Here is a 24124-nt window from a genome sequence, read left to right as displayed (position 1 = left end):
TGGGGTGTGAAAAAAATCATGGTCAAAAATTACTTTTTCGCTTGTTGGCTGCCATTAACACCAAAACTAACATTTTTTCAGATTTTTTTCGACGTTTTATAGGGAATGAGTTGGGCTACAATGTCCTTGCATTAGGTTTGACCAAAATTAAGAATATACCCAGTATCCAGCACTGTCTCATTGTTCCCCACTCCTTTCAGCCCATGGGTAACAACGAGACACTTTGATTTTTCTTCATTAAATTTTTCAAAATCTTTGTAATTCTTTCAAAACATGAATGGAAAGTGATTTTTGGCATATTTATTGAGTTTTAACTCCATTTAACAAAAAATATAAAGTTATTTGGTATAAATATAAGGATTTTACATAATTTAAATACATTTTAGTATAACTTTTGTTAATTAAAGTTTCAAGTTCGTAAAACTGCTTTAAAATAATAAAGGCAGTTTACCTGCAACAAAACAAAAACATTTACATTTACTACGTTTTACTTGAAAAGAATTGATTTTCGTAGAGTGTCTCATTGTTCTCAGGCTGTCTCATTGTTCCTGCCAAGTGCGTCTACAATGAGACAGTTGAATAACTCGGGCTGTAGACGTAATACCGATCTCATATTTTAGTCAATGTTAGAACACATTAAAACAAAGTCTCATTGATGACTACCCTACCCTATAAACGAGCATAAACGCCAACCACTTGAAGGTGGATTATTTTATGTTTTTTTTTTGCATTTCACTTTACTATTTCTTGACGCTCAATTAAGAATCATCATTGACAGTCATTGCTCCAAGAGGGAATGACACCATCTGAGCAATTCTCTACAAAACGGTCTTTTTTTAGAATTTTATTTTTTGTATTTTTTAATCCGACTGAAACTTTTTTGATGCCTTCGGTATGCCCAAAGAAGCCATTTTGCATCATAAGTTTGTCCATATAATTTTCCATACAAATTTGGCAGCTGTCCATACAAAAACGATGTATGAAAATTGAAAAATCTGTATCTTTTGAAGGAATTTTTTGATCGATTTGGTGTCTTCGGCAAAGTTGTAGGTATGGATACGGACTACACTGGAAAAAAATGATAAACGGTAAAAAAATTGGTGATTTTTTATTTAACTTTTAATCACTAAAAGTTGATTTTCAAAAAATTACAATTTTTATTTTTTTTATTTTTTGATATGTTTTAGAGGACATAAAATGCCAACTATTCAGAAATTTCCAGGTTGTGCAAAAAATCATTAACCAAGTTATGAATTTTAGAATCAATACTGATTTTTTTAAAAAATCGAAATATTGGTCGCAAAAATTTTTTTACTTTATTTTTCGATGTAAAATCTAATTTGCAATCAAAAAGTACTCTAGTGAAATTTTGATAAAGTGCACCGTTTTCAAGTTAAAACCATTTTTTTTAATATATATATATATATATATATATATATATATATATATATATATATATATATATATATATATATATATATATATATATATATATATATATATATATACAGCAATTCCCCACGAAAACAGCATGGAAAAAAACAAAAGTGCTCGGATCGGGCTCAAAATTTTTCTGGGGGTTCCCTGGCCGAAATAATTAGACCCGTATTTTTTTGTTTGACCATTGAGGTGACCTACGCCGTGTTAAGGTGGTCTGAAAAATGGCCATTTTCGTCGATTTTCGCAAAAACCACTTTTTTCGAAAAATCATAACTCCTCGCCATTTTAACCGATTTCAATTGTCTTATACGCAAATGAAAGGTGATAAGTTGGCCTTTTAAAGAAAAATAATAAGAAGTTTCAAAAATCTAGCCTAATATATGAAAAGGGCGTATGAAACTTTAAAATGCCGTTTTGACGGTGTCTGGACCAAAGAGCCTATGTCTGAAAATATTTTTATCGGATTCCCCGGACATTTTTACATAACATACCAAAAACTGGGAGGAGTTCATTAACAGGATTCCGAGATATGATTTTTTTTAAATAAAATCCGTGTTTTTTGACGCGCCGCGCGCAAAAACCGGAGAAAGACGAAATTGGCAAAAAATCAACTTTTTTCACTAAAACTGCGATAACTTTAAAATTTCAGCGATAACCTATTGAAGTTTGGGTACCAAAAGTTGCGTCTTTTAATTACAAAAATTTTGGTAGATGACCCTGGAAACTCTCCTGAAAATATAAGCTCATTTGAAGTTGAGTGGTTTTACCCATGATCTGAAGTTTATAGGGGAGTACGAGCAGTTTATTGAATGAGCGTCTCAAAGCTCAAATCTTGGAAAGTAGCTTCCCTCAAAGTGTGCAGTACACACATCATGCAGGCACTTTCAGTGACGATGGTCGTGAGATTGTCGTCACCGTTAACCACAGAAAAGTTTTCCATCTTGTCCCTCATGGCACAGTGCCTGGAAACATTGACTATGTAAGGGAAAAGGATCCCTTTCCGGTGCAATTGACTTTCACTGAAAAGCTGTTCACTTGTGGGAATTGTCAGACGCAATCTTTCAAAAGTCAATGGCGGTGGAAATCGTGACTCTTCCTGACTGCTGTAAGTTGAAATTCAATTTTCGACATCCGATTTAGTGCCTGACAACTCAATTAAAAATTAATTTCCATTTTAACAGTATTTCACGGGGAAACATTCCCGGTTAGCAAGAAGTGCCATGCGTTACGGTACGTTTCGAGCAAGGAATTACTTCTCTGGGGTGTAACTGGAAAGTTTATTCTTTCTAGAATACGGTTAAGCTTAAATATTACCTTTGTTTTAAATTATGAGGAAGTTTTCTTTGGTTTACAATTTCTTTTTCAAACTTTGACTCTAAATTTCTTCGTTTTAAGATATTACCAAGTCAATTTTTCCGTTCAAAATCATGTCAAACAGCTGCAATTAAACACACTGAGAACGTGTGCTCTTTCGCAGAATTTCCCGGCGGAAATTATCTGATGAGGAAAAAGTTCTTACTTTGTTTGCCCTGTCTTGCCTGGTTGGAAGAACAAGGAAGGATAACATTGACTGTGCTGTAAAGTTAAATAGTTTTCTTGTGGGAACCAAGTTGTTGGAACCATTAAAAGTTTGTCTGCCAATGATAGCGAGTAGTTTTCCAGTTTTAATGGAAACGTTTTGAATGCTCTTGAAGTTTGCGAAAGATCAAAGTGTTAGATTTTCAGCAATGTCGAGTTATTACATATCAAATGAGTAACCTTAACCTCATTTTTCAAGAACACTTAATTAATATTTAAATGAGCTTTCCCTGCTCATTACACATTTTGCTGGCATAAATTAGATAGTGCCAACATAATTTTCAGCTCCCCGTAATGGGCAGCCAATAAATTATAATCAAAGGACGCATATTTGCACCTCTCGGTTGTTCAGGACATCTTCCATAAATTTATTGTTTCGAGAAGGGGCAAGGACTAACATTTTAGGATGAGTCAGAACGACCAGAATTTCAACTCCTTAGAGAAGCAGTCAATCCTTGTCTGCCGTCAGTGATGACCTAGCTCATAAAAATGGTAATTCTTTTGGACTGAATTTGCTTACTTTCGTTGGGCCGCTTCTAATTTGATTATCTTTTCTACTGAGGGAACAACTTTATTAGGTGGATTCATGCAAAATCATTTATTCATCTAGCAAAAAAGCCAAAGTCAAATTTGAAAAATTAGTTTTCTGCAATGCTCACATCATAAATTGTACAGTACGTACGACAGTACGAAATGTGAAAAAACACGATACATTTTCCATTTTCCCAACTTGAAACACTGAATTACGTTTTCTAAACCATCGTTCAGAGGCTCAACGAAGGCATCGAAAATTTTGGTTTAATTAAATCTCAGCTTCCAAGAAGTGTTGGCCCCAGCGCCAAAATTATCTGATCCTCGAAAATCTTTAATAATTAGCCGCCTCTTCTTGGTGTTGCGCCTAGTTGTCTTCTGTGTGGTCCGCTGTCACGGAGAATTTAATCCCCGTTCGAAGAGCCTGGTGTCCTTTTTTAAAGTGAAATGACCCACATCAGATGACATCACTTTGCTGGGCAGGATGTCGCCGATGAGAGTAAAAGTGGAGTTGGAAGGCCGGCAGGAAATGCCGGAAGTGATTCTGGGAAAAGTAATTGAATTTTAGCTAGATTTACGATAGTCAAGGCAGATATTGATTGGACTTTTGGGAATACTAAATCTCGGAAAGTGAATTTGGGGAGTTCATATATTTGGCGTTTTTCAAATACCTAAAATGAACTTCGATGTGAAGATTATTCGACATTTTGGAGCCTGTCTTCATCTAATTTTGAATAAATGTAGTTGATTTTTGCAATACAAGAGAAATTCATGTATTTTTAATGTCATTTTATAAAATCTACTTTTTTTTATCAAAATACAATTTCATTGGTTGTTCTAGAATAGATAACGGTTAGTTAATTAATTGATTATGGGTAATTCTCTACCAACTCACACGAAATCGGAAAAAGTTGCCCCGACCCCTCTTCGATTTGCGTGAAACTTTGTCCTAAGGGGTAACTTTTGTACCTGATCACGAATCCGAGGTCCGTTTTTTGATATCTCGTGACGGAGGGGCGGTACGACCCCTTCCATTTTTGAACATGCGAAAAAAGAGGTGTTTTTCAATAATTTGCAGCCTGAAACGGTGATGAGATAGAAATTTGGTGTCAAAGGGACTTTTATGTAAAATTAGACGCCCGATTTGATGGCGTACTCAGAATTCCGTAAAAACGTATTTTTCATCGAAAAAAACACTTAAAAAGTTTTAAAAATTCTCCCATTTTCCGTTACTCGACTGTAAAAAATTTTGGAACATGTCATTTTATGGGAAATTTAATGTACTTTTCGAATCTACATTGCCCCAGAAGGGTCATTTTTTCATTTAGAACAAAAATTTTCATTTTAAAATTTCGTGTTTTTCTAACTTTGCAGGGTTATTTTTTAGAGTGTAACAATGTTCTACAAAGTTGTAGAGCAGACAATTACAAAAATTTTGATATATAGACTTAAGGGGTTTGCTTGTAAACATCACGAGTTATCACGATTTTACGAAAAAAAGTTTTGAAAAAGTTACTTTTTGCGTTTCTCTTTGTTTCGTCGTCCGTGTCTGTCGCGGGTGACCATGAACGGCCATGATCGACGACGACCAACTTTTTCAAAACTTTTTTTCGTAGAATCGCGATAACTCGTGATGTTTGTAAGCAAACCCCTTATGTCTATATATAATTTTTTTTGTAATTGTCTGCTCTACAACTTTGTAGAACATTGTTACACTCTAAAAAATAACCCTGCAAAGTTAGAAAAAACACGAAATTTTAAAATGAAAATTTTTGTTCTAAATGAAAAAATGACCCTTCTGGGTCAATGTAGATTCGAAAAGAACATTAAATTTTCCTCAAAATGACATGTTTCAATATTTTTTACAGTCGAGTAACGGAAAATGGGAGAATTTTTAAAACTTTTTTAGTGTTTTTTTCGATGAAAAATACGTTTTGGAATTCTAAGTACGCCATCAAATCGGGCGTTTAATTTTACATATGAGTCCCTTTGACACCAAATCACCGTTTCAGGCTGCAAATTATTGAAAAACACCTCTTTTTTCGCATGTTCAAAAATGGAAGGGGTCGTACAGCCCCTTCGTCACGAGATATCAAAAAACGGACCTCGGATTCGTGATCAGGGACAAAAGTTACCCCTTAGGACAAAGTTTCACGCAAATCGAAGAGGGGTCGGGGCAACTGCTGTGTGAGTTGGCGGAGAATTACCCTTATATAAGTTAAATTCTCTTGAAAAATTGACGCTGTTCTGGTGATGAATAAAACCTCATTTTTCCTGTTAACCATTATTTTAGAGACTACACACTACGAAAAAATCGTGTAATTTTCCGTTAAATTAGATACACGTAATTGGAGCATCAAATAAGATGTAAAATTACATCAAATTTTAAATAACGCGATCTAACCCATCAATCGAGGTCGTGTGAAATTACATCTAACGCAATTTCTGTGGGACGATATTCTTATTGGAAATGTCAGTTTCTTATGAGACGAACCAACACATGTTTAGCTTGACCAAAATCGATAATTTTATTTGACCTCATTATAACTAAAAACACATTTTGTTCATTCACAACCACATCAATTCTTTCAGGATTTTATCTTTATTTGTTTGAAATCAGTTTGTATTTTTATTGCTTCCATTCACCAGATATTGTTGGTCACCCTGCTGAAAGGAACCTGCCGTTCATGGGAATCTGCTTCAAACTTAGCAGCTTCACCCCGCCACACACTTTTCACTGAGTCTTCCACATTTCGAGACACTGATTCTTTTGACCGGATAGTCCGCTTTGAAAACTGCAGAACCACGCCATCCAGAACTTGGTTCCTGGTCAATTGACTTTCTGGAAAATGTCTGAAAGAAAGTAAACAAAGCACCACCTAAGGGAGAACCCGAGTTAGTTGAGGTTTAATCGAACCGATTTGTACAGAAATATAGTATATTTCCTGTTTTTCGTTCAATCCAAGTTCCGACAAAATATCGGCAATAATTGAGGAGAAAATCTCCAGTCGCAGTTACTTCCACGATTTTCAATATGGCTGTCACTTTTTTGCACAACACATTCGGCACACGTTCTGTTTTATCTGATGTAATATTACATCTAAAAACACGTTCCAGTTCTGTGCATCAAATTTAATGTAATATTAGGTTAAACATTATGCTTTATTAGATTTCGCATAACGTAATGTTTGGCAAAGGCACGACAGTGTAAATTTGGCCTTACTACGGCAAAAAAAAACACAATTTTACATTAAATTCTCATTTACATGAACAAATATTACGCCAAATGAGCGCTTCCAATAAGTGTTTTATTCCAATTTTTTTAGTGTGTATGTCTCAGCAATGCATTGGCCCAATCTTCAATGTCTTTGAAGCAAATTAAAAGGAAATTTTTCGGAACAAATATTTTCTACAGGTAAAAAATAAAACCATAGAAGGTGGCTGTAACTTGAAAACGATGCACGATATTAGAATTTATGTGGAGTAGTTTTCGATGTTAAATTTAATATTACATCTAAAGTTAAAAAAATGTTTTTTTCCTTTACAAAAACAAATCGCAACAATGCCAAATGATTTTTTACCAAATTGTTGTTGTCATCTAAAGCATATAAAAAAATGGTTAGGGTAGGGTAGTCATCAATGAGACACTTTTGGTTTTTAACTTTCAACGATTTTTGTATTTTTTTCATCAGCATGTTTTAATGAGCTTTTTGTTGCATTTTCTATCTTTTAATGTGTTCTAACATTGACCAAAATATGAGATCGATCCGACCTCTACAGCCAGAGCTATCCAACTGTCTCATTGTAGACGCACTTGGCAGGAACAATGAGACAGGTGGGGAACAATGAGACACTCTACGAAAATCAATACTTTTTTAGTAAAACATCATGTTTTTGTATTGTTCCATTGCAGGTGACTTGCCTTGAACATTGTAAAGCAATTTTGTCAACTTGAAACTTTAATTAACAAAAGTTATACTTAAAAGTATTGAAATTTAGTAAAATCCATTTATTTATACCAAATAACTTTATATTTTTGGCTAAATGAAGTCAAAACTCAATAAATATGCCAAAAATCACTTCCAATTCATGTTTTGAAGGATTTCCCTAGATTTTGAAAAGATTAATGAAGAAAAATCGAAGTGTCTCATTGTTACCCATGGGCTGAAAAGAGTGGGGAACAATGAGACAGCCCTGGATCCTGGGTATATTCTTAATTTTGGTCAAATCTAATGAAAGGCCATTGTAGCCTAACTCATACCCTATGAAATGACGAAAGAAATTTGGAGAAATATTAGTTTTTGTAAAATTGGCAGCCTATGAGCAAAAATGTAATTTTCAGGCATAATTTACTTTTACACCCCAAAATCACACATTTATGAATAACTTTGCAAGGGAGCGTCTATAACCAAAGCCACTATTATGGCAGACTTGTATCCAGTAGACACATCTTCCCCCAAAATATGAGCCTGATTGGTTGAAACTACGACTTGTGATAGCCATTTTATCATTGTTCCCCGTGTCTCATTGATGACTACTCTACCCTATTTGGATCCATAAATGTATTTGGGTTTATAATTTAAGCTTAAAATGGTGACATTATTATTCACTACGGTAAAGCTAATTTTTTGAAGACAATGTACAATGACAATGACAACAAAGGTTTTAAATGGGATTTTTAATTCATTTTTTGAAATTAATTTGTTAGCTCGTTCCAAGGGTCCCATAGTTGATCTATCATTAAATGTTGTCTTGTAAATTTGTTTTTTTTTGCATTAAAATGAAAAAAAAAAATGATCAGAAATAGTTTTTAATCTAGTTTTTTTTAACGGTTGTACATAAAAATTGCCATAGGGCTTAAGGGCCTTATTATTGTTGTGAAAAGTCCAATTATTCAATTATTATGGATAATTTTTTGAGAGTGTAACTCTTTTTCTGAGATTTTTTAAGCAAATCCTACGACTTTTCCGAAGACACCATATCAATCAGAAAATCTGTTCTCAAGATCATTGAATATTTATGTATGGAAGGATGCCAAAATTGTATGGACGAACCAACGATGCAAAATAACTTCTTGGCAGAGTTGTTCAGTACTATTCTGCATTTGTACAGAGTAACATTGTCTGCCAGTGTGGATCAATCGGACTGCGCACTGGACTCACAATCCAGAGGTCGCCGGTTCCAATCCCGAGGTGGACGCAAAAAATACTTAGTGTAAATATAGGTATTCGTTGCCCTCTCCCCGTGCCATACCATTACACTAAGAAGACCCGGGAGGCGGAGTCTTGTTGCAAAAAGAACGATAACGCCTGTGGATCCGTTGACGAAACCGCAAGGTTTAAGAGGGCCACATTATAAGGTGTTACGTCGATTCCGTTTCCAACATTGCCTAAATTTCATGTTTTTATTTGGCTTTGACCCAAATAATAAAATCTTTATATATTCTTCCCATTTCAAGAATTGTTTTTGTCATAAAATAACGACTGAAATCTAAACATCATAATTTAAAAAATCAAGACTTAGAGCATATAAAATATGTAAATAAAAAAGCTTTAAAAAATTGCAAATAATTTATTTATGAGCCAATTTGCTAGCATACAAGAAAATTAGTGATCAAAAAATTCTTCACAAAAAAAATATTGAATAGAAATATTGTCGAACTAATAGTTTAAAAAGTAAGTTTAATAAAAATTAAAAATGAGTGGTAATTTAGCGACAATGTGACATATATTTGCAAAGATGTCGTCAATTGCAAAATGATGACAAATACAACTATAAAACTTGGAAAACATCTTTTTCTCTAAAATTATTTTTTTTAAGGTTGTCTGATCATTAAAAATTTTAACTAGCCTTTAAAACATTAACTAGCCTTGATTAAAATTTCCATGACTCAACAAAACTAACCTTTATCCAATTTTTTTAATTTTGCCGCTGGCAAACTCAATTTTCTTTCAAAAAGTGAAGCCATTTCGCCGCTGCAAAAAATAATAATAATATGAAATAATGAAAAATAATAACATGGTTTTAAAATTTCAGAAAAATGGTTAAAAAATGCTCAAACACATTTAAAAAAAATGATAAGGTGAGCCCAAATAAACTCAACAGTAGGGTGGGTACGTTTTTAAAAAAAGTTCTCCGATCAAGTTTTAGTATGGTTCCCCTTGTAGGGCATGCCCATAGGGACTTTCATGACAAATATCAGCTCATTTGGTTGTAAACTGGCTGCGCGCATCAGGTTTAATTTTACATGGGAATTGCTATGGGAAATTGGAACATTTTGTTCAAACGCTCCTACACTGCCCATGATCGCATAAATGTCCCATATGCATTTTCATCACTTTTGAATTATTGATGCAGTTTGGTTCAAAATCGTCTGCTCTTTCTAAAGAGCCTATAACATCCAGAACTTTGTTCTAGAAATCGGGAGGAAATCCAGTTTTTTCGTGAAAACTTAACACGTAGCCTTATGTATGGGACAAACTTCAAATGCGGTTTTCTCAGTTTGCTGTTTTTGCATATGGGACATTTATGCGATCATGGGCAGTACAGGTCTGGGAAAATCACGCGCCAACTTCTGGTATGGTCAGCAGGCCCGTAGCCAGGGGGGGGGCTACCGGGCTGCAGCCCCCCCCCCCGAATTTTTTTAATTTTTTTAAAAATTGCACTACCTTAAAAAATCTCAAACCAATGATTGTGTGTTCTCTTTCCAGAAATAATTTGTAAGATAGAGAATCAAGAATTGATTGATCAAACTAAGTTATTTGCCTGTCCATTGTCGGGCTCTTTTTTGTAGATTATGGATCCAATATTTAAAAATTGAGCTGCAGATTTGAACATTGTTCCATTCAGTAACATCTCATTTATCTTGTAGTTTTAGCTTTACATTAGTTAGAGTGGTCCAATTCTGGGTTTACTTGGGGCTATCCCCTGAAATCAAAGATTTACCCATCACTACCCTAAGTTCCAAAATTTGTGCTTTGTTGACCACTGACCACCAAGTTTGGGCAAAATCGTCAAATTGTATGGAGAAATGCAACTGTTTAAGTTTTTGACCAATGGAAGGCGCAATAACTATCCAGTTTTTACCCATTTTCAGAACTAATACCTTCTTTAAAATTGGAAAAACTTTCCCGAAGACACCAGATTTGTTCAAATTTAACTAAAATATCTGTGTGTATTTTTTATTACTTTTTCGTAAACCTTTTATCCGAAACCACTAGTCCAAAATGTTTTCTTTTGGTAATATTTTTTAGTTTCCACCGTGGCCAATCTTCAATTTTTATTTAATATATCAAAAATCGGAAGATCAACTTAGTGAATCCTTATTATCAACTAATTTTCACTTTGTGCATGAGCTTGCGATTTTTGAAGGAAGAAATAAAAATATTCAAAACGTTAAAAAAAATTAATGCTCGGATTCAATAACTCTGAAATTGAATAAATTAAACATCATTTTCAAATTGTAAATTTTCTGATCAATAATTAATTTTTAAACTATTTAATTTCTATTTGTTGGATTTTACGGATTAGAATTTGCATTTTGAAAATTTTAAAATTTCTTTATTTTTTTATTTCTTATTTCTGAATATCATTTTTTTTAGTTTATGTTGCCACCCTTTCAAAATCGGCCAAAGAACAGAGAGATATTTACAATACACAATATTTTTTTTTTTAAATAGCTTAACAATTTTAATGGAAATGGAAGTCTAATCAACTAAAAACAATATTTTTTTATTCATATTTTATTTCGATTAAGTCTTTTTAGGACCAGCGACTTGGCCGGTTCGGAAAACAAATTTGAATTGTTTTTCCTGCTTTGAAAATCATATACGACATGTTTGGGCTCGTTTAAACATATTTAGAATTTTTGTAACATGTGTAACATGAAAGTTTTTTTCACGAAAAAAGCATTTCGCCATCAGCTAGATATTTTGAAAACTTATGATGCAAAACAACTGTACTGATTTAAAGTGTGTTTTGAAACACTTTTATAATAATAAAACCATAGCTTGTAGTTTTAATTTTTAACCCTTTCGACTTTGGTCAGAGTTTAGTGACATAAACTTCAGAATAATATTCGCAACGGCCTAATTAAAGATTTAAAAATTTTACACTTTCAAATTTCTAAATTTTCATAATTTTTGATTTCAAATTTTTTGGTATAAGACAAAGAAATGCCAGAAATCATAAATAAAAATAATAAAAACATAAAAAATTTAAGATAACAATTCAACACAATACTTTCAAAAAAATCTGGAATTCCATAAATAAAGAAATCTAAAACTAAAAAATTAATAAAATAATTAATACCTAAAAAAATCCTAAACTTAAAAAAACGTCATTTTAAAATTAAGTTATTTAAAATCCAATAAATTATGTTTTTTCAATCTTAATTATTTGATGCTTTAAATATTTTTTTGTTTGAATTCTAGTATTCCTAAATTTATTATTTTTTTCGAAAATTTAGTGATTATTGTAATGGCTTTTCCATTTTTTTCGGCATTTTAAGAATCAGCGTTTTGACAGTTTTTTTGAAGGAATATCTAACGACGCTCATTGTTTCTGTTCCTTTTCAGCTGTGTACCGCTTAAGAGAAAATTTTTCGTAAAACCTTTTCTTGACCGTTTCTTGAGATTTTTTTTGTATGGAGTTTTAAGAGTCTCCGTACTGCAGGACAAAATATAGTTCTTGTAGCAAAATTCAGACTCAGATTTGATTTACAGGAAAAATCTAATTGATTTAAGAATTCTTACATAAAGTATTCTTTACTTTTAAAACATCAAAAATGTAAGATAATAATTACATATGATAATTTCAAAAAAATCAGAAATTCCAAAAATGAAAAAAAAATCAAAAACTTTAAAAATTATAAAATAATTTAAACTAAAAAAAAACCCTTAAATTTAAAAAAAAACATTTTTTATCATTTTTAAATAAAGTTATTAAAAAAAATTTCAATCATTTCAATAAATTATGTTTTTATAATCTTAATTTTTTGATGCTTCGAATATTTGTATGTTTGAATTCTAGTGCAGGCTAAGATTAGATTTACAGGATAAAAATAGTCGATTTATGAATTCTTACTTAGTTTTCTTTATTTTTAATTTAGCAAGGTTTCGTAAATATAAAAATTTTAAACCATAAAATGTGCAGGATTTTGTTCCCAGAGTCAAGATAATGCTTTAACAAACATCGATTTTAATGAATGGTTACAATCCTGAATTATTCAACATGATTGATTAAATCCCAGAAATCCAAAAAAAGGATTTCATTTGTGTTTTTTTTTTTGTTTTGCTTAGAAATATTCAGGGAGTCTTTTCTAGAACCACCACAGCCAATTTACATTATTTTTCCCCTTTATCTTGTAAAATCATATTGATTATCAAAACATATTTAAAAAATTAATATAGTTTGGACAGTTATTTCAAAATAAAGAAATAATTGAATTGAAGATTTAAATTTGTTAATCGTGTTCGCATTTACAATTTTCATCGTATTTTTTTATTTCAAGAAGATGTGTCTCAGGAACTAACAGATCAATCTCCAATGGTTCTTAGTCTTTAAACGATAAGAACAATACAAGTTTTGCTTGATGTTGCTGTTATATCATTTTCATTGAAATACTTGTTAAACAGTTTGTACACTATTTTCAATTAATTGGATAATGTTAATTTTTGCGTTTTAATGAAATAGGCACTTTAAAGCTTACTGTGGATTTAATTTTTTGTCGATAAAAAATGAATAATTTCTATGAATTTATAGACTTTTAAATATTTTCTGGATATCTTAAACACTTGTAGCACCAACGGGATCAAAACATACGCGAAGCACTAAGGGGGTCAAAAAAGTTGGAAATGCAACTTCAACCGGCTGTATCTCAGCGAAAACTCAACCGATTTGAATGATTCTTGTTGCATTCGATCCGGAAGAATGTCAAGAATCACCTCCAAAACAGATGCGTCTACCTTAAGTTATAATAAAAAAGGCATTTCTAACTTTTTTTTGCAAGGGTTGTATGAACCGGTGAAGTTGCATTTCCAATTTTTGTTACCCCGTTGGGGCTACAAGTGTTAATAATGTCTTTAAGCATTTTTTGATACTCTTTGGTTTAAATTTAACCGTTTATTCAATCGAAAATTTTATTTTAAATTTAATATTTTTTTTAAATTTCGAAGATAAGCAGCACTGCAACGATGGATTGAAATTTTATTGAAAAAATTTCTTCAGAAATTAAGATCTGATTTAATTTTTTTGTCAAGTTTTAAAATTTTATTTTTGCTCAAATTCTGGACCAATTTTTCAGAGTACAATAAGTAATGAATTTGAAAATGGCGTTTAGTCGGAATATTAAAGTTAAACATGAATCGTTTTAATGTTTGATGCAATCGATGAAAATTTTAACGTTTACATATGCATTTAAAAATGGTTACATATGCATTATTAACAACTCTTCCAGTGAATATTTTGGCTTAAAATTTAATTTAATACATTTTATCTAATTTTTTTTAGCATATTAAAATTAAACACAAGCACTGACTTTTTTTCTTCAAATCTATTTATTAACAGATATCCATTATAGGCCTATAGGGTCGTCCAATTACCATGGAGACACTTCAGAAGCCGGAATTTCAACGATAATATTTTTTTGTATTTCATTAAAATTATTTATTTTTGAGAGTACCACGAGCTTCGCGAAATATGGAATGGCTTCTAAAGCTGCTTGTTTAAGTTTGTTTGTAAAATTATAAGAAAAACAAATATTCCAGTTATGAGTTTAATGTTGTGCTAGAAAAAATGAAAAATGTCAGATTTCGTCAGGTTTCATCACAATTATCACACAGCTGAAAATGTAAATCCAGACGGTTTAAAATTTGATAGTTCAAATTTACCAGTTTGTTCGTGGGGTTTTCTCTCAGTATAAAGTACAGAAAACATAATACTTATGGTTAGATAAATCAATATTTCTTTAAAAAAAATTTTGCTTTCAAAAATTTGGTTCAATTTATGTATATTTTAAATTTAGCGACAGTTTATCACGAAATTGGATTACAATTAATCAATTCAAGAAAATGTAAAAAAAAACACTTTCTTCTTTACTCCTTTAATACAAACAAGCTGTTTAAATAAAGAAAAAAAAATGACGAAGGAGTTTCTTCAATAAAGACATTGAAAACTTAAGATGAAAACCTTTGAAAACTTTTTTGCATACATAACATTACAATTTTACAATTCATCTCAATAATTTTACCACAAACCAAGTGATGGTATAAATGATTTGCTGTTTTTTTTTTACTCTTTTACTCCTCCCCCCCCCCTCCCCCCCCTCGAACAAAAATCCTGGCTACGGCCCTGGGTCAGGCCTAAGGGAAATGGTCTGAAGAACACTTTTCCCGAAGAGAGCACACGGATTCGTTGTACCTAGAGCTGTTTGCGGTTGTCCACGCTCCATACAATTTGTTTTGTGTGGAAATTGTCCACAGCCAAAAAATGCTCGCGTCAACAAATATGTTTACGGACAGACGAAGCTATGGAAGCTTTACAAACAAAGCGTGTATTAAAAAATCTGATGTTTCCAAACAACAGGATATTTTCATTGCATCCGTTTGTCCGTCCACAACAATATTGATCAAACCTTCGATGGGAAAACTTTCCAGCAATTGTCGGTATTTTATTTCTCCTCCTGGCGCTAAAAAAAAAAAATTGACATGGTTGGGGGAACATCAGGATAGAGGTAAAATTTGCCATCTCAACATGTTTGTCTACGTTCGGTTATCTAACTGACATAACTGTGCAGAGCGTACCGGATGCCGGAAGTGACGCCGCACACTACCCTCTGCTTAGAAGTTGTATCCATTACACTCATGCTCAATTTCTCCTCCTCCTCCTCCTCACAGCTGGTCATCGTGGCCGTCTGGATCACGTCGGCCGTCTACTCGGTGCCAAAGTTTATCTTCGTCCGGACGATTACGAACAACCTCGGCGACGACCAGCTCGAGACCATCTGCATCGTGAACCGGAAGGCGTTCAACTCGGAGCTGTTCGACATCATCAACTTTGCCTTACTGTACCTGCTGCCGCTGCTGGTCATGACCGTAAGTTGGCGACGGCGGCTTTTGTGGAGCGGTCGTTTCATCGAATGGTTGTTTCACCGAAATGCTTTAGGTTTTTAGTTTGAAACCATTTTCATGCATTTTTTCGATGAAACGATCCAATCGATGAAAAAACGACCAAAATATTATTTTCGTTGAAACGACTTTTCGGCGAAATGTCCCCCCAAAACATCTAAAATTGACATATTCGCTTGTCGTTCCACTCGTTGCAGATTCTGTACAGCCGGATAGCGATCGCACTGTGGAAGAGCTCGCGGGGGTTGGAGCGCCACATCGCGCTGCAGAACACGACCTCGTCCAGCTACTCGAACAACTTCCACCGGAAGCCGAGCAGCAAGTACGAGAAGCGCGCCGTCGGCGTCACGGAGAGTCAGGTAGGGTGGAAGGATGAGTGCGGGAAGGGATAACAGGTGCAAGTTTAAAGTTTTGCTGATCGATAGTTAAGGAGATGACCCGATAATGGGATCGATTTGACCACGTTTTTGCTGACGATGGCTTTTTAGATAGGGGATAAAGTTTCTCGTTCATGGGGAAGAAAATCAATTCAATTAGCAATAACACTCAATTCTAATTCATCGTAATTGGGAAAACTACTTGTCTGCCTGTGTGGATCAATCGGACCGCGCACTGGACTCACAATCCAGAGGTCGCCGGTTCGAATCCCGAGGCAGACGCAAAAATTCTAAGTGTTATTATAGGTATTCGGTGCCCTCTCCCCGTGCCATACCTTCACACTTAGGAGACCCGGGAGGCGGAGTCTTGTCGCAAAAAGAACGATACACGCCTGTGGATCCGTTGACGAAACCGCAAGGTTTAAGAGGGCCACATTATAAGGTGTTACGTCGATTCCGTTTTTTCCGGGAAAACTACTAAGAAAATGTAGCTTTATTTGGTTTATACTGAATGCCACTTGAAGTTCAAGTTCAAGTTGAAAATGTAGAAGAAAAAAAGATTTAAGGTTTTCATAAACAATCTTTTCCATTTGAAAGCTAAAATTTTCACAAAAAAAACAGTATTTTAAAGGAAAATACTCAAATTTTCATAATTTGCAATATGTAGTTTTGCCTTCCTCACTGAGGAAAGGCTATAAAATCACTCGAAAATTGAACTTCCTAAGTACACCTTCACGTATACATATTCCTGCGCAAATGTCTGTGGGATGTGTGTAGACATGATTTTCTTTTCACACGCATATCCCAAAACTGGCTTAATCAATTTTGGCCGGGTTTGCCTTTTTATGACCGTTTTGGGGTTCAATATGACCCTATTCAAAATTATTAAGTTTAGTGAAGTATTTTAAATGTTATGGTATGAAAAAGTTTTTTGAAGATACAAAAAGGGTGATTTTTTGCATAACCTCAAAAGGCCGGGTCTTTTTCTTAACGTGCGAGAGTCACGCCAGATGCGAAACGCCCGGTTACCAAATTGCTTGAAATAACGTATCAGGTATATTTTTTTTTTATTCATAAACATATTTTTATCAGGTCCTTTTTGGTGCTGAAACCTGGTTTGGACCGAGTCGACTCAATAAGCCGTAAGACCGTAAACAATGTAATTCTTGATTAGGACAACTGAGGAGTTGAATTAAAGAAGTTGTTCGGTAACTGGGCTGCTTTTTAACTTAGCCGTAGCCTGACATCTGTGTTCAATAAGTTAAAAAAAAATGTCAAACTTTCATTTAATTAGAAAACACAATTTAAAGAACTATGAAAAAAAAGGATTGTAAATAAATTTTATTAACTTTTATTTTTATATTTCATCTGGGAAATATTATGCATCGGTGGTCCTCTCGTTATGTTTTGTTCAGCCAAAAAAAAACTAATGAAGGTGAAAACGCTCCAAATTTGTCATCGAATATTGCAAATTATGATATTTTTTTATATTTTCAAAATTTACGGTATTTTTCGATTTTTATTTATATTCGAAACTTACAACATTATTTTTATTTATGCTTTGAAACTTACTTAAATTTCATAAACAATATTCTTAGTGAAAGTATTGAAAATTTAACATGATATGGTTGGATGAAGTAAATTTTAGAAAGATTCTTTATCGTCCGTTATCTTCGATAAGATTATCACGAAATAACGATAACGTTAACTATAGATTATCGTTATTGCTATTGTTAGAAGCTTTTACTATCATCGATAAATTTATCGAGTAACAACCTTGCCATTTATTATTAATATGAGTCAAATGTCAAATCAAAAAATATTTTCATAGAAGTTTATAGGACCGCTCAAACGAAATTCAAATTTTTTTCAACAATATGATTTTCCATGTAATTTTGTCCGCTTATTCTTAATCTGCCGTCTGAAGTGAACAAAATTCTAAAACTAATGTCTTTTCATATTAAAACTTGAAAAAAAGATGCAGAGGTTATGTTACACATGACCAGTATAACAAAGAACTTTGCACAAAGCCCTCGAAGTAAAATCTTTTTTTTATGCAATTAAAAACAGTTGTAACTGTCAACCCTCTTATGTGCCCTTCACAAACACGGCGTGTTTTCTGGGCAATCTTAAGGTGAAAAAAATAGTCATCGCTACTTCCAAATGTGTCTTATAGGAAATTTTCTCAGCTTTCCAATGGTTCTAAGAGCGAAATGTTTTATTGAGAAATTTCTGAGATATCTCTATTCTAAGCTTTTTGTTTTAAAATATTAATCATTTATGGAAACTTTTGAATAACAGTCCAGGAAACTTGTCAAATGATGTGTTTCATATGTCATTTACTCATCAAAATGTGCAAAATAATACAAGCAACAACTTTGTAGTAGGTTGCATACCGCTTTTAACAAGAACAAAAAGATTATTACATAACTGTTGTGTAAAAATAACACCTGTCTGCTCTGATTAAGCTTGTTCAACCGAATCTTTGATCTTTATGAATAAATATCATATTTCCTTAATCAAACATCAACCAGTCGCATGGATTTAAAACATGTTTAATATTCGAAATTGAACTGCAAACTACTGTTGCAAGTTTTAGGAGAAATACATTTCATTTGTATATAATGATTGTTTTAGTTTTTTTTGTATTAAATGATCAAGGAATTAGCAATATTTTAGATGTCTTATAAAATCTCATCTTTTTTTTTTTTTTTATACATACCTTGATTTTTGTTCAAATAGTTTGGAAAGAAAGTTTCTGTTTTTTTTTTTTTGGTAATATAATATTTAATTTTTGTTCAAACAAAAAAAAAGTTTGTGATGGTGTTTTCAGCATTCTGAGTTGAAAGACTCGAGTTTTATTGCTACTTTTATGTGCATTTTCAACAGTAAACCTGCACAGTGGTCAAGATCGCAAAATTAAGTGGAAAATGGATTTTCTGAAAAATGGTGACGTTTTGGATCTTTGGAGTCTTCAGAAGAGTTGTTGCAAATGGAAAGGGGCAACTTTTGGTTTGGTTGAAAATTAGGGTGGTTCACGATTGGGGTGATTTTGAAAATCTAACTTTGCAGGATTTTTTTTGGGATTTTTTTCGTCTTCCAAAAAGTTGTTGGGAGGGCCAATTCAAGCAACTTTGTCGAACACACCAAAATTTTATCTCGTAATCTACGATAATTTTACATGGAAACCCAAAATATGGCCAAAAATCGATTTGTTGACACTTTGGCTCAATTCTGAGGGTAGATTCAGATTCAGCGGGCAAAATTACATGGAAAAACATATATTTGGACAATTTTCGAATTTCGTTAGGGTGGTCCCATATGGTTTTCCTTTGAAAATTAGACTTTTTCGAATGAAGATATCTCGAGTTTAAAGAAAAACACCGCTGAGATTTTTTCAGCGTGGAGTTAGTAGGGAGAGAAGAGTGGAATTGGATTAAGGGAGGATTATTTGGTGGGAGACGGTGTGTGTGGTTAGGGGTGTTTGGGGATGAGTTGTTGTAAGTTTTAGGGAGGAGTAGGGGGTATAGGAAGGAATTTGGGTATGGGAATTTTTTTGTTTTTGGGGGGGGGGGTTGATAGTTTTGGGAGAAGTTGTGATAATGGGAGATGTTTTAGTTATATAATGTTGGATAGGTGATTTTTTAGGGGGTGGGGGGGGGTTGGGGGGAGATGTGGAGTGGTAGTGAGATATTTGTGGGAGTGTGATAGTGTGGTAGGGTGTGGGTGGGATAGATTTATTGGGGGGGGGGGGGGAGGAGAATTTGGGGAGGTTTGTTGAATAACTTATTAGGGAGGGAGTATTAGTTTTATTGGGGGGGGTAAGGTGGTAAGGGGTGTGAGTAGATTTATAGAAGGGTTTTGGTGGAGGATGGGGAGTATTGTAATTTGGGGGGTGGTGATTGGGGTAATGTTTGGATTAATGGGGAAGAGGTGAGGGTTATTAGGGGGATAGTTATGTTTGGTGTGTGGTAGGAGATTAAGTATGTGGATGGGATGGTAAGTAGAGGTAGGAAATAATTTATGATAAAAGATCAGACGATGTGGGAAGGGGGATGGTAATGGTGATTTTAAAGGGTAGGGGGATGTAAATTTTGGAAAATTTGTGGGGTGGGGGAAGGTATGGGAAGAATGGGATACGAATATATATTGTGGGTATGCATTTGGGGGATTGTTTAGTGTGAATGGGGGTGGGTTTAGAGTGGGATTTGAGCGTGGAAATTTAATATTAAATTTGATTGGGGCATGGTTGATTTTGGTGTTTAAAAAATGGAAATTGTTATTTTAATAATAAAAGTGTATATTGTAGAATATTTGTTTGATTGTAAACCTAAAGTGAACACAAAACCACTTCCGTCATAAACTTAAGCACTCGAAAAAGCTCTCGTAGACAGTTAATCTCAGGGGTGCGGGCACATAATGGCAATAAATTACAATAATTGGCTTCCACACCGGAAGCCTCAAAGGTTTGTGGAAAACATTTAACCACCCATCATAGGAATGGTGGCTGAGCGGGTAGGGTGAGTTATTTAATGCCACACCCGTTGTAAGCTCGAATTTATAGTACTTCCGGAAAACAATCAGAACTCGACCCTTCACCGGTAATCGTACTGGGTGGTGTCGTTAAAAAGTTGTTCTGTAACAGCTGTGTGGGGTGGTATTTACCTTTGAAATGATTTAGAAAAGGAAGCACCTTATTGGATTTATGTGCGTAAAAAGTTTATCGAAAATTTCCTAAACGCTTGTAGGTATACATTTCGAAAGAAAATAAATCACAAAAAATCCTTTTTTTTTTCCTCCAAAACGCAGGTCTCGGTGGAGTCGGACAAGGTGGTGGTGACGACGTGGCGCTCGCAGAACAGCTTCCACCAGCAGCGCCACCACGGTACGCAGCTGACGCAGGTCAGCCACTCGTCAAACAATGTGCTGCGGGCACGCCGTGGGGTAATCCGGATGCTGATGGTGGTGGTGCTAACGTTTGCCCTCTGCAATCTGCCGTTCCACGCGCGCAAAATGTGGCAGTATTGGTGAGTTTTTGCTGAGAATCGTTATGAATTGATTATTAGAATTCTGGTTCAATTGCAAATTTGGCTGTTATAAAAGGTGATTTTATAAAAAAGCAATTCCCTACGAAACCAGTTGATTTTGTGCATTTTTGTATGTAAACTATGTCCGAATCTATCATCCGACCCATCGTTGGTTAGGTAATCGAAAGACCATTCCAACAAGTCCAAAACATTGATGATCTGGCAACCCTATCTCAAGTTATGACCACTTAGGTGATATTTGTGTACTTTTTTATTCCGGATCTAAAAAAATAGATGAAATTTGTGTTCAAATGTATGTGTCCCATCATGTCACCCACTGTTTGTAAAGAGTGAGGAAGACACCAACCACATAGGTGGATTAAGTTAGTTTTTTATATTATTTAAATTGGCTCAAATTTTATGGGCGCCTTCCCTATTACCAAAGAAGTCATTTTGTGAACCCATGCAACTTTGGCAGCTTGCCATACTAAAATGATACGTAAATATTCTAAAATCTGTATCTTTTAAAGGAATTTTCTACAAAAATTAAATTGTTCAAAATCTTTATTTTTCTATTTTTGCAATGTTTTTGATATTTTTTAAGGGACAAAAAATCGCAACTTTTAAATCTCTTGATAATCATTTTGCCTGTGAGTAAAGATTGTTAAAAAAAGGCATTTTTTTTTACCTTAGTTTCAAAATTTGCAATCGAAAATTACTCTAATAATTTAATGATAGAGCCACTTTAAGTTTAATTGGGTCCTAAAATTAAGCTTAAATTTGTGACATTATAGTTCACAACGATAAAGCTTATTTTTCTGAATACAATGACCCTGTGAAAAACCACAAAGGATTTAAAATGGATTTTTAATTCAATTTTTAAAAATTAGGTACTTCTTGACAGAAAAGATCCTACTTGACAGCTCGTTCCAAAGGGACCATAGTTGATCCTTCGAAAAAAATGTTGTCTTGTCAATATTGTTTTTTTTTTTTGCATTAAAATGGAAAAAAGTGATCAGAAATGGGTTTTGATCATGTTTTCACCGTTGTACATAGAAATTTACATAGAGCTTTAGTACCCAATTTAACATTTTTTTGATTATTTAAAATAGTGTCCATGATTGTCCATTCCTTAAAATATTTCTGTTTTAGAAAAGTTGAGAAATTTTCCTTTTAAATTTCCTAAAGAATTGGAGATTGGGCTTCTGGTTGCTGAAATACAGCAGGTAAAAGAAAAGAAACAAGATAATTGTAATTTTCCAAGTCTCATCTAACCAGCTGTTTATTTTCTAGTACCAATATCTCAGAAACTAATGGTATAAATTTCAATGTCAAAAAAATTTAACATTTGTGATAAAAAAATTCTTTGAATTTTTTAATCAACTATAACATTTTAAAAGGTTATAATATTGAATATTTGACCTTTTTGAAATATTAATCGAGCAAAACCCACTTCGTTTAAAAACTTGAGATTCTCCATCTCCATTCCTTTCCTAACTTCCAAACTCAATCAATAAAACTTCGCTTTTTCAGACATGAGTGTGTGTGTGTGTGTAACCAACCAAACGGGGCAACGCGACCGCTTCTTGCTAATTGAGTTGTTTCCATGTATTTTATATTGACATTCTATACATGCAAATAACTCACATAGGCATTTGGATAGTGTTAGTTCTGTCGAGCTTCGGTGACCCATTTCTACGCAGACTAGCCGTGCGCGAGGTACCTCAGCTTGAACCGACAAGCCCCGCCCTAACAAACGTTTGCATCAATCGGATTCAAACGTTATTCAGAACTTCCGGATCCTTGTCAAATGGACAAAACTCAGCAACGGTGCGGTACCGTTATAATGAAAAAAAAAATGCAATCCGAAATTTTGGTGTCTATCGATTCCTTACACCATAATACTCCTCTGAGCAAAAAATGAAAACATTCGCTGAAGTGGTTTTCGAGATAATGTTATTTCCGATTATGTCTATGAAAATCTATAAAATCAATACAATTGCAGCACTTTAAAGAATATGCAATTCGAGATAATGATGGATTTTGCTTAATATGACTGTCAGGTATCCTTGGGCCCAGTAACAGAAGGTTTGCTGATGTAGTTTTTAAGTTACAGCCGTATTAACCCTCTACTGCCCAAATTTTTTTTTCGAATATTTTTATTTTTCCCGTGTTCAGAAGGTCATTTTGAGCAACTTTTGTTCTACGAAAAACTTTACTTCTCTTGTTTTATGTTTTTCTTGTTTAATTTTTAGTATTTTAATTTGCATTTATCTTGTTTAGTTTATGTTTGTTTTCGGTAGTATTTGGCCTATTCTACCACCTCCTATCATTACATTTTGCCTATCTAATTTTTTTATGTTTTTACAGTAACTTTTTCAATTTTTTGCATGTTTTTCACATTTTCTGCTATAAAATGGCACCATTATCATTTAAATTGTAAATAAATGCGTAGAGGCATAGTCTGGGGCACTAGAAAAATTACTGCATACTTCTTTTTACCTAAAATATAGTAAATGTTATTAAAAAACACAGCCAAAGTTAACCCTTAAAAAAATGACATTTTTAAATACATTGGCGAAGTCACATAAAACAAGTAAAACTTCCAACCCATACATTTTCTAAAATTTTAAGAGTTCTTCTATCCAATGCTTTTAAAGATCAAAAATTGGTTGAAAAATGGATTTTTGGCGATTTTTTAAATCGAAGCCCGTCTGAAGGCGGGGTTGGGTTGTAGAGGGGTAAGATGCTATTTCCGACTTTTTCACGACGTTTATATAGATTTTCTTAGAAAATGTCGGAAATAATATTTTAAAATGGCTGTGTCTCAAAAACTACATCAGCAAACCTTCTGAAACTTGGCCCAAAGATACTTGACAGTCATATGAAGGAAAATCCATCATTATCTCGAAATGCATATTTTTAAAAGTGCTGAAATTGTATTGATATTAAACATTTTCATGGAAAAAGTAGGAAATAACATTTTAAAATGGCTGTATCTCGAGAACTACATCAGCAAACCTTCTGAAACATGGCCCTGAGGTAC

The 24124-nt window shown here is 33.6% G+C and overlaps 2 protein-coding genes across 5 annotated transcripts in view; both read left to right on the top strand.

Moving 5' to 3' along the window:
• The window catches only part of LOC120430668 (trissin receptor-like), a 429039-nt gene that overhangs the window by 120501 nt on the left and 284414 nt on the right, over positions 1 to 24124 (top strand). The window lies entirely within an intron of this gene.
• LOC120416795 (trissin receptor) overlaps positions 1 to 24124 on the top strand; it is an 80297-nt gene that overhangs the window by 45362 nt on the left and 10811 nt on the right. For all 4 annotated transcript variants that reach the window (XM_039578671.2, XM_039578668.2, XM_039578669.2 and 1 more), the window contains exons 5-7: positions 15444 to 15641; positions 15872 to 16033; positions 20861 to 21078. In XM_039578671.2, coding sequence (XP_039434605.1) covers positions 15444 to 15641; positions 15872 to 16033; positions 20861 to 21078 — 578 coding nt within the window. The remainder of the gene's footprint in view (positions 1 to 15443; positions 15642 to 15871; positions 16034 to 20860; positions 21079 to 24124) is intronic.

Source organism: Culex pipiens, chromosome 2 (assembly GCF_016801865.2).
Source record: "Culex pipiens pallens isolate TS chromosome 2, TS_CPP_V2, whole genome shotgun sequence".
NCBI classification, from domain to species: domain Eukaryota; kingdom Metazoa; phylum Arthropoda; class Insecta; order Diptera; family Culicidae; genus Culex; species Culex pipiens.
The sequence above is the reverse complement of the archived record's forward strand: the minus strand, read 5'-3'. Positions and strand labels throughout refer to the sequence as shown.